An 11,810-nucleotide genomic window follows, 5' to 3' on the forward strand; every position below is an offset into this window, starting at 1 on the left:
ATTCAACGTAAGCCTCCAGAAGCTCCAATGCATAACGGACGGTTAAAATGTGTGGAGAATGTCAAGAGGGGTCGGAGTAGACCGATTTTGACATGAAAGGAGTTCTTTAAGAGAGACCTCGGGATTGGAGTATCACCCAAAAACTAGTTATGGACAGGGGTACGTGAAAGCTTTGCTATCCATATGCCAGAGCCATGAGTTGATCGAGATCTTATAGGTTTCACCTCTAGCCTATCCCAACTTATTTAACCGTGCAAACCATGATGTAGATGTGGCCACCAAGGGGTCAACTAATACAGAGGTTGACATAACAAAAACTCATGTGGGTAGCATTTTTGCTGTACTATATCTCCGTAAGGTAATGAAGAAGCATATAGCAGTCTCAGTTCTACATGCAACATTGATATGCCAACCATAGACTCCGTCCGATTGTCGATATCAAATAGCAATGCACCAAGCAATAACGATGCCTTAAATAACAATGATTACAAAGACTGGACTGAAATCCTTACTGTAGAGGAGCACAAGTTACACTCTAAATATGCTTTATTTCAGGAATAGCAGAAGTTAAAATCATTTTTAATGGAGTATACCATCCTACAGGAAAAAGTGGTAAGTTTTCTTTCATTATGGCCATGCCTAAAGCAATTTAAATCATCACACAGATGCCAGTTTGTTCTAATAGACCACTGAAACATAATTCCTTACCAAATAGATCTGACAGTCAACCATCAGAAACGATTTAGCTGTGATTTTATATCTGTCATGCTGATTGCAGGGTTTTTTTTCCTGAAAACACAGGAGAACTGCGCTTCGTTTCAGTACGTAGAGACCAAAACACCAAAATGCCAAGGAGTCCGGGACAAATGGACGCAGAAGAAATTCCCGGAGCGCATAGGCTCCTGCTAAACTGCAGATGCTACTCTCATTCGCCAGTATCTGGAGCTTGCAGGGTAAATACCAATGGTTCAGTTCACAGAGTAGGGCTTTCGCTGACAAAATGCAGCTACTTTTCAAACAAAAGAAGCCACTGAGTCTTGAGATGCTACAACAAAGGCAACAATAACCAGCAATGTTTAGGAGAGGCTAATCCTATTGAGGAGATTCAAACAAATGTGACCACTAAAACAAGGAAGCTGGAAACAACAAATATTTACTTAAGAAGCTTGCTGAAATAACTAGCCTTGGTGGCCTCATTTATTAGGCCTTCATATGTCAATTTTAGATCAAAACTCATTTTCTGGAAAACATGACATAATGTCGTCACATCTTTCATTGCTCTATGAGCAGAGCCTTCCGCAGAGATGCCATAGCGTTTGCTTAGCGACTCCAAGTTTAGGAGATGCTTCTTATCTGCAGAAAACAGTAAAACTCTGTGTAATTAAGGTTATTTCTGTTGTCGATCTACCAAATGGTACAATATAGGTAACTAACTAGGACTGCAAAAATGATATGGACATATGATAAAAAGCAAAAAATCACTTGGCCACTTCAACAAAAATGGTCCTCATACTCCCAGAACCAAAGGGCAACAAGTAAATACTACTCCCTCTGTAAAGATATATAAGACCTTTTAGATCACTAAAGTAGTGATCTAAAAGGTCTTATATATCTTTACAGAGGGAGTAAATAACAGCACAAACATGTCGCCTTTTATATGAGGACACAGACATGGAAAATGGAGTTGCATTACAGACATCATGGAGTAGAAGAAATAAATACCAAAACAAGGTTTTAGATAAAATTGTAATCTCAAAAGTGATAGACAGAAAACCACCCTTGCAAGCAGAAGTGCTATACCATAAACCCAATGATATGAACTGCTTTTATACCCAAGAGCCCTGGAGTGAAGCTGATGTACCTTCTGATGGCTCAAGCATCGGCAACTTCCTTGCCAAGCAATGGGAGTCAACAAACAGCCAATCTTCAGGCATCTGAGCTGAACAACGGTTAAACTCTTGGGCAAGGAAAGGAGCATCAAATGTATTTGCTTTATGAGCAACCCATATAACTGGTTTGCCAGGAGTTTGGCGGCTTTGAACAAATGCCAATAGTAATGGAAGTACATCACTGAACCTACATTATTCAGATTAAGATAACACTTAAGAGTAAGTTCAGTGTAATAGAGTTAGACATGCACAGAAGCAAATTTCCATTGTAAAACTTACAAAATGCACAAGATTTTCTAAAAATAAAGACTTAGAAACGCCTACCTTACTAGTAGTATGGATGGTTATCAAAACACGGCAACCAAATTTAGTGCACAAATAGACTTATTTTCATATGGTCTTTGTTGACAGCACCATTTTGAGGAATGAAAAAGTCAGGCATCCATACAGGCGTGAATGCGAGTATGTCCTAATTACCGACGATTTCTTTACATTTAGGCTTGGCGACTATAGTGAAGGGATGGGATGTCGTGATGGGATTGGGAATAACATGAATGCAATGGAAGAGAAACACACCTCGGGACATCAGGTTTGCAGACCAAATCAGTGTTAATGTTATTCACTTTTTTTAGGTACCCAGGAACATCCCTCTCAGGATTAATGAGAGTTTCAAATGTGCTATTCTTTCCTCCACAAAGATCACGGACTGCAAACTCAGTGATTCTATTACCCTTCTGGAAATTACCAGTGGTCTTCTGGAAAAAACCAGTGGTCTCAATATCAAAGATAAGAAGAGGCGCAGATTGCTCATGTTCAGAAGTCTGCTGAAACTTTAATGGCTGAATTCCAGAAATACACGGACCAAGATCAGTTCTGTGCAAACTAGCTGTCTCTTGAACCCTTGTTGAGAAAAGGCGCTTCTCATAGCTTTTTGGATCAAGCAGTGTTCCAGGTGACAATCCAGTATGTTGCATACGCAACCTGGCAGGACAACTACTCCATATGCTGTTCCTCAGTTGACTGAAGCGAAAAAGCAATGCCATTTTGTGTCAGAAGCGTGCTTAGAAATTAACAAACAAAGTGGACGCCCTATGGCTTAGATGAACCACCTCAAACGCCTGCATCAATAAAACAACCATATTGTAAGAGTAGATAGCAAAGCGCCAACGACTTGGTTTCACAGTACAAAAGTTTTAAGCTGGAAAACACGAAATGTAATCTTTCGATTCTAATCTCAGTCAGGTTGGACAGTTTGAAGTCGAAACTGCCAGTTGTAATGTGGCAGATGGTACATACAAGGCATCTACTCCCTCCGTTCCTAAATATAAGCCCTTTTAGAGATTCCATTACGGACTACATACGTAGCAAAATGAGCGAATCTACACTCTAAAATCCGTCTATATACATCCGTATGTAGTCCATATTGAAATCTCTAAAGGGGCTTATATTTAGAAACGGAGGGAGTATAAGACAGCATATAGATCCAAATATCCCATTTTGAATGAACTCATTAGCACATGTAACTTTTAGTATCCTTGAAAAAAAAACTATGTACTCTTTAGACAACAACAAAAAAACAAGTGTGTATTTAAAACGCACTTCCACGTGTCGCTGAACGCATGACTGAATGTACGAGCATGTCAACGTACCAATATAGAACAAAAGAGCATCTGACCCATCCAAGTGTGCATTATCTATTATGACCCTCGAGCGGTTATCCTCTCAAAAAATTGACAAAGTTGTTTGCAGATCAAGAATGGCCAGGTAATCGCCGTATTTGTGGACTTGGAGAATGTCCAGAGCATCTTCCTCGTTTTTATTTAACAAAATAGGTGTAGAAAAATCATATTTTTTTTTTCGTAATGATTCCGAAATGCGGCTTCTATGATCAACTCCTTTAACTGCTACAAAGTGCTCCCACCTCAGTGGTATGTGAAGCCTCAGTTTGTACTGCTGTAATCCCCGCCCATCTCAGTGTAGTACCACAGTACCACCCCCCCCCCCCCCCCCCCCCCCCCCCCACAAAAAAATAACGGCACGCACTCAGACCCCAATCTAGAAGGTGTGCCGGGAGGTTAGCTTGGGAATAGGCAAACCCGGAATGAATCGAAACTCGTACCTCAAAACCCAATTCCCAGGGTTGCGGAGACAGCAGGGACGCGACGAGGTAGAAGGGGGGCGGCGACTCGCGCGAGAGGTGGGGAGGCGGAGGAGCCGGGGAACGAAGCGTCGGCGGCGCCGCTCTGCTGCGGGACGGCGCGGCGGCAGTGCGCTGCGATAAGAGTGGGATTTCACACTCACGGGCGCATTGGGTGGGTGGGTAGGGAATGACGGAACGAGAGCGGCGTGGAGAGAGAGGGGAGGGGGGCCGGGGAAGAAGAGGAGAGGAGGAAAGCACGCGATCTCGGCCACTCGCTTTTGGATCTGACGGCCCAGGTCGGTGGCTGCAGAAGCAGTTGCGGCACGTCCTTCTGCGGACCGCCCACGACAGCACGATCTCCATTCCCCCCAATTTTTTTTTCCTTAATAACACGGTACAAACTCACACGCTCTACTTCATGAGCATACGCACTTATGAACACCTTCAAAATACTGGAACAACATATCATTTTAAGATTGATGAAATCGTCACGGACATCTTCATAGACGGGAATACTTCTTTCCATTGAATGCACATCGTCGAGAGGCTAAATTTTTTTAGAAAAAATGCAACCATCAATATTGTTTAGGACTAAAATCCTGATAAGTTGGTTTCACCATAAATAACCTAATCACCTGGGCGACGCTCAGTTCACATTTTTCTTTAAAATTGTTGTTACGCACAGATTTATCATAGAACTCCGCAACTCTGTGTCACCTCGAGCTGCCCTGGACCGAGAAAAAATGTACTCTACGATAGGCCGCTTAAACTAATCATCGCACTATCTACTTCGATACCCAAGGATCAGAGTTTGAGATGCGAACCCAATAATTGACAGAATCTCTGCCCTTTACGCAGGCAACAATGCAGCATCAACACACAAAGATTGGATCTATTTTCTCAGGGTTGCCGGTCACGTGTGCTGTGGTGTTAGGGCATCTCTAACGCCGATCCCTAAACCGTCCGCGGACACTGATATATATAGAAGCCGGTCATTCAAACCTGACCGCAAGATTCATCATCAATTTTTTTAAGTCCGCATGCTTAAGATAGCCGCATATCTAAATTTGTCTTTTTTATTTCTTAATGTACATTTTGAGTTTGGACTTGCAAGTTTTAGGGGTTGTAATCACATTTCCTTTGAACATTCACATTTTTTAAAGAATTTTTAACATCTAAAGTTGATGTTTTGAAATTGAAGCACGGGAAGCACCCCAAAGACGGGAGCAGCTGATATTTCCCTATTTCATGCATGCACTTAGAGCATCTCTAGCATACCCTGTATAAAGTCGCGACCCGTAAATAACCGCCAAAATACGGGACGGCACGAAAAATGTTGCCCGACCAGACCCCGCAAACGCGTCCGCCCCATAAAATTTTTTGAGGGGCGCGGCAAAATCCCATCCCAACCCACGAAGACGCAGGTTTCCGCAACGCCCCTACGATCCCCGTATCCCAGGAAAGCGGTTGGCGGGAGAGACATTTCAGCCCGCGCCCTTTCCCAACCCCCTTCCGCCGCCCGCCCGCCATTGGTTCCGCCCGTCCGCGGCCGGCGATTCCGGCCAAATCTGTGGGCGGAATCGTGCCGCGGGGGCGCCCCTCCCCGGATCCGCCGACCCGAGCCGCCCCTAGTCGCCGTCGCCACCCGGGATCCACCGCCCCCGAGCCGCCCCTAGTCGCCGTCGCCGCCTCGGGATCCACCGCCGGAGAGCCACCGCCCCCGAGTAGCCGGTGAGTTTGTACTTGTGCTTGTGCCGAGCGGTATGCATAGTTGGTTAACGCGGCGCGCGTATTTGTGAATTTAGATGGAGTTGAGCCCGTACGAAAAGTTTTTGCTCGACGATTCGTTCGATTCGGACGACTCGGATGTTGAGACGCTACTTGTCAACTATCGCCAACAGACGTTGGTGATGGCCCTTGCCGTCAAGGAGCACGAAGATGAGAGCCGAAAGAGGCGGCGAGGATCGACCGTCGGCCGTCTTTGCATTCCTCGAAATCGCCATCTCGGTAACGAGATGGTGATGCAAGACTACTTCGCGGAGAATCCAACATGTTGAGTAACGTGATTGTATTAGGAAACATATGTTAGACTAGGAAATATTCTGGCTTGCCTTGTACTCCAAGTAGATCATGCACTCCTATATATATGCCCACGAGGCTCAAGCAATACAACGAACTATTCCACCAAACCCCTCTCTCCCTTCTAACATTGTATCTATCGCAAGTCGATCCTAAACCCTAGCCGCCGCCGCCCGTCCACCCCCTTCGTCTTCGTCCAAGCACCAGCCCGTCGCCAGCATCGCCGTCATCTACCCCGACCGCTTCATCTACTCCGACAACCGCGGGCGACATTGGCCCCGCGCCAATTGGCGCCGCAACCGTCGCCGAGTCCTTCTCTGCGGCTCCACGGCGACTTCCTCGACACCGGCTACCTCGACTCGACATCGACCACGGCATTCTTCGCACGGCTACCTCGACCACGGCTACACCACCCACTAGTAGAAAAAGGGCCTATTGTCCCGGTTGGTAAGGGCCTTTTGTCCTGGTTTTTGAACCGGGACTAAAGGGTCGTTACTAAGGAAAATTTATGATTTTTTTTTATTTTCAAATTTCTCAATTATTTTAACCTCTAATCTCTAATCACCACCCCTCATCACTGCTCAATTTAACCTCTAATCTCTAGTCACCCATCATCATTCCAAATCATCTAACTTCCCGGACGGTCACCCATCCTCTCACTACTCCAGCCTGAGCACGCTTAACTTCCGGGTTCTATTCTCCCTCGTTTCCAAGTCTGCATTTGTTGTTTTCCTGACAATAGTAAGATGTCAATCCTATTAACCCTCAGGATTTAGCTTGAGCATGAAGTCACACATTTCACTGTTTGAGTTTGAAACCATTGTTCTAAAAAACAATAATTATTTAGTAACACTAATATTTCTTGAATAAGTAGTTTGACCAGATTTGACCAAAATTCAAAAAAACAGAAATAATTATTTAGTAACACTAATATTTCTTGAATAATTAGTTTGACTGTTGTTTGACCACAGTTTGACCAGATTTGCCCAAAATTCAAAAAAACTGAAATAATTATTTAGTAACACTAATATTCTTGAATAATTATTTAGTAACACTAATACTTCTTGAATAAGTAGTTTGACCATAGTTTGACCAGATTTGACCAAAATTCAAAAAAAACAGAAATAATTATTTAGTAACACTAATATTTCTTGAATAATTAGTTTGACCACAGTTTGACCAGATTTGACCAAAATTCAAAAAAACTGAAATAATTATTTAGTAACACTAATATTCTTGAATAATTATTTAGTAACACTAATATTCTTGAATAATTATTTAGTAACACTAATATTCTTGAATAATTATTTAGTAACACTAATACTTCTTGAATAAGTAGTTTGACCAGATTTAACAAAAATAAAAAAACTGAAATTTGAGCATAACTTTTTTTCCTTTTAGAATTTGAGGATTCTAAAAATTTGCAAACAGGCCATAGGCCGTCAAAATCGGATGCGGATTTTCGTGCTGAACATTTTGATATATTATACTTTTTTCCTGACATCGTATGCAAAAATTATAGCCGTTTTACATTTTCCCTACACTTTTTGCAAAACATGTCCAAATTTAAGTTTTTAAATTTTCCTAACTAGTACATGTAGTAAGATAACTACATCTAGAAGGATTTTAATTTTTGAAGTTTTTATCATTTTCTTTTGCTTTTTACAAAACTGAAAAGGCGATCCACGACCCGGGGGGGGGGGGGGGGGTAGAGTTTGAAAATGGGACCTTTAGTACCGGTTCGTGCCATGAACCGGTACTAATGCCTTAAACCCCACTAGTACCGGTTGGTGGCTCGAACCGGGACTAAAGGTCTAACCTTTAGTACCGGTTGGTGCCACGAACCGGTACTAATGGGCATCGCACCCTTTAGTCCCGGTTCGTGGCACCAACCGGGGCTAAAGGTCCCATTTGAACCGGGACTAATGCCTTAGCCGCATGAACCGGGACTAATGTGAATATTGCCCTGTGACCAAAGCCCTGTTTTCTACTAGTGACCATATGCTCTCGGCTACTTCGACAAACGGCACAAAGGGCTACCGCCTGCTTGAGCAACCTCGTTGGTTTCCACTCCAGCCACAACTCCGCGATGCGTCGACCGTTACGACTGTGGGGGGGGGGGGTGTCCGTCGGCTTGCCTTCGGATTCTTCTCCAGTCTCACCATCTGCGTCGCTACCATTGTGACTGCGGGGGGATGCTGAGTAACGTGATTGTATTAGGAAACATAGGTTAGACTAGGAAATATTCTGGCTTGCCTTGTACTCCAAGTAGATCATGTACTCCTATATATATGCCCACGAGGCTCAAGCAATACAACGAGCTATTCCACCAAACCCCTCTCTCCCTTCTAACACAACATATCCGCCACACCTCTTCCAGAGAAGGTACTGAATGCGCCGATCCCTCTTTGTGAAAAATTGTTCAAGCTTGCGAGGCCAATTGTCGGTATTTTACTCAAAGAATAAATGCCGCGGGCTTGAAGGGATTTACTGCATATCAAAAAATCTCGGCAGCTATGCGGGTAATTGTATACGACATTCCGGCTAGAGACCCTAACCGCATTAGAGCTTTTCTTCAGACCTACAAGGAGATTGAAAATGCAAACACTCACTTTCAGCTTCAGGAGGATCTCATTGAGCACCATTGGCAAAGGGCTGGGCAGTAATGCATTCCATTTTTCCATTCATTTTCATTAATTCATGTGCGATTTGTATTGGGACAAGTTTTGTATTGAATTATTTAGTTTGCTTCGAACATTTGAATAATTATTGTAATTTGGATGATTGTTCTATTGTAATATTGTCATTTTTCTTATATTGCAAATTAGTAATTCTGAATATGTGCATATGTACCAAATTCAGATAAAAACGCATCTGATATGCGGGCCCGTGTGGGCACCGACCGAGCAGACCCCGCATAACGGAACCGTAAAACGGAATATAAACGAGTTTTGTGTGTCGGTGATACACGGGGTCTGCTAGAGATGCTCTTACAGGTTGCAGAAACATATTGTTCCTGGCCTTGCCAATCAGCAGGAATGGCAGGCTGTATGGGACGTAAATCTGAAGATGTTTTGTGCAGAGGCAAGTGGAAGAGAACACAAGCGACTTGCGTGTGGCTGCTGCTGCATTGCAGTGCACGAACATGAAACAAAAGTTGGTGGACAATTTCGAGATTAGCGTTGTAGCCTTTAGGGCATCTCTAAGGTCCACGTCCCTTAAATCACTTGCAACCGTTTGAACTGAAGTGTTAACCCTTTTTTGCCATCCAGCGATATGCTGCAAATGTCCACAGACGCGGCTGGGCGTTTGAATTCTCGCAAACTGGCCACGAGGAGGTTCGCGGGAGTTCGGACCTCCACCACGTAGGACTCCAACGCCCAGGGCACATTCAAATTCCCTCCCTCGGATCACTTTTCTCCCACTCCGCTCCCCCCCCTTCTCTGTATGCGCAGCCTCCTACCCCAATGACACCACTCTACCACTCCGACAGCCGTCCATTCCTTGTCAGGCGTCCGCTGCCATCCACCTTGGATCCGTCCGCAGTCAGGTATCCTCCGCCCCAGGCGATGCCGTCCATGGCGGACATCACAGCCGACAAGTGTTCAACCAAATGCCATAGAGTTTTTTTATTTATGTTTTTGTTGTTTCTTCGAGTAAGCACGATAGCGGGGTACACGGTGAGGGAGGATGAGTTGTTTGCGATGTGTGGTTGACCAGAAGTGCGGACTTTATAGACATGAGGCAAGGGGACGTGTGTTTTGGCTAAATGTGTATCCTTTGTTTTATAAGCAAAAGCACTTCCCGCCTTACAACTTGCAAATGATCCATAATCGCGAATTGAAGTCGCTAACCCATCGGTGGTACACCATCTCAAACTTCGCCCAGAAATATTGTGGTGCGGTTGCACAAGTGGAGAGAATGTTGCCATCTGGTGCGTAAAAAACGGAGATCGTAATTTTTGCTTCTTATTGCTCTATATGTTGGTCAATTAAATTTATAGTAACAAATTTATTGATTCACTCAAAATAATATAGCAGTAGCATAAAGTTTGACCAAGTTTGTAGAAAATAATATGAACATTTATAGTAACAGATTTCTATGATGTGAAAATATATGCAATGAGAACCCAGTGGTATTGACTTGGTGGTGTATATGTTAATATATTTTTCTACAAACTTGTTGAAAGCATTTAAGGTTGACTTTAGACTAACCTAATATGCGGAGTAAATAAAAACGAAGGGAGTAAAATTTATCACTTTGGCTTAACTTCTTTGTAAAAACGTAATCTATTCATCTTAATGGAATTTTATGAAGAAAGAGGCATATCTCAAGAGAATGATATACCAGTATCATATTCCATCATCTCAATCTGCAAAAACACATCATGCTGGCAAAAACTAATACAAAAGGCGATCACGTTTACATCCTAGAATCTGCTTTAAGTACATAGGCACAATGACACAAACAATACCATCATTATGTTCCTTCCATTATTAATTTGTAAACACTTGCACTCATTTCGAACATGCCTCCTTTTCCTTTTTCAAGACCACATACCAACATGCCTCCTTTTCCTTTTTCAAGACCACATACCAACATGCCTCTGAGCTAAACTACTCCCTCCGTTGCTAAATACTCCCTCCGTCCGGAAATACTTGTCGAAGGAATGGATGTATCTAGACGTATTTTAGTTCTAGATACATTCATTTTTATGCATTTCTCCGACAAGTATTTCCGGACGGAGGGAGTATAAGTCATTTTAGAGATTTCACTATAGACTACATACGGAGTAAAATAAGTGAACCTATACTCTAAAAGACGACTATGTACATCCGAATGTAGTCTCTATATAGAATCTCTAAAAGACTTATATTTACAAATCGGAGGGAGTACATGGCATATGCTCAGGTGCACGCAGGTAGGCTGCCTCATCGGAAGGAGTTCAGAACAGTGACATCAGCCTCACCAAACCACATTCATCGGCTAAAAAATAGAAATCAAATTCGGCTCTCTTTGGAGCATATGTTTCTGCTTGTCAAAAATATTTTTTATATAAAAAAAAGCTTGTTCATTGTCAAACCAAATGCTACCTGCAATTTTTTACTGGAAACCTTGAACATTTTGACCTGGGTGAAAATAACAAATCAAATGCCAAATGTTATAGTTAAACTATTTTTTCACCGATGAAGCACTGCTATCCTGTTTCGCATAAAACTTTTCAAGCACACTTGTTAGACTACCATGAACATCGACACAAAAAATTAGAATTTTTGAAATTTATTTACTATTTATTTTGAATTTATTGTTCATCCGAGAGCATATGCTCCCACGAGCCAAAACGGCCCTCTAAAAATACCCTTTAAATACCACACCCCGGTGTCACCACGGGACCTCCCCTGTCCCGCTTTCGCTCCAGCACACGGACGAACCGTCGTCACGTAGCCCTCAGTAAATTCCGAACAAATAGTATAAAAAAATACAAAAAAAAAATCCTGGAAGTTTGTGTATGAACAGCAACAAAAGTTCTAAAACTTCACTTTGGAAAGACATGCGTGGAGGCTACAAAAGAACAAAATTCGGGACTCAAAATACGCATTTTGGAGCACTTATTTTTTTGCACACACGTCTTTTCGAGGTGAAATTTTGCAGGATGTTAGAAAATTTGTTGATGTTCAACCGCAAAAACAATCAGATTTTTT

General features: G+C 42.8%; 1 protein-coding gene across 1 annotated transcript; it reads right to left on the bottom strand.

The window, feature by feature from the left end:
- Positions 1–882: 882 nt before the first annotated feature.
- On the bottom strand, positions 883–4,237 carry LOC109745582 (exonuclease DPD1, chloroplastic/mitochondrial). Its single transcript, XM_020304705.4, has 4 exons — positions 4,009–4,237; positions 2,466–3,007; positions 1,862–2,076; positions 883–1,353 (listed from the first exon to the last, which is right to left on the bottom strand). The coding sequence occupies exons 2-4, from the start codon at positions 2,930–2,932 to the stop codon at positions 1,154–1,156; spliced, it is 882 nt and encodes a 293-aa protein (XP_020160294.1). The 5' UTR covers positions 2,933–3,007; positions 4,009–4,237; the 3' UTR covers positions 883–1,153.
- Positions 4,238–11,810: the final 7,573 nt, after the last annotated feature.

Source organism: Aegilops tauschii, chromosome 2 (genome assembly GCF_002575655.3).
Source record: "Aegilops tauschii subsp. strangulata cultivar AL8/78 chromosome 2, Aet v6.0, whole genome shotgun sequence".
Classification (NCBI taxonomy): domain Eukaryota; kingdom Viridiplantae; phylum Streptophyta; class Magnoliopsida; order Poales; family Poaceae; genus Aegilops; species Aegilops tauschii.

What these genes read in the sequence shown, in the direction of transcription:
- LOC109745582 (XM_020304705.4), bottom strand. Translation starts at nt 2,932, where the DNA reads ATGGCATTGCTTTTTCGCTTCAGTCAACTGAGGAACAGCATATGGAGT. An exon ending in TGCAAACCTGATGTCCCGAG is followed by an intron (nt 2,077 to 2,465) that starts GTGTGTTTCTCT and finishes TGAATAATGTAG; the next exon opens with GTTCAGTGATGTACTTCCAT. An exon ending in GATGCTTGAGCCATCAGAAG is followed by an intron (nt 1,354 to 1,861) that starts GTACATCAGCTT and finishes TGTTTTCTGCAG; the next exon opens with ATAAGAAGCATCTCCTAAAC.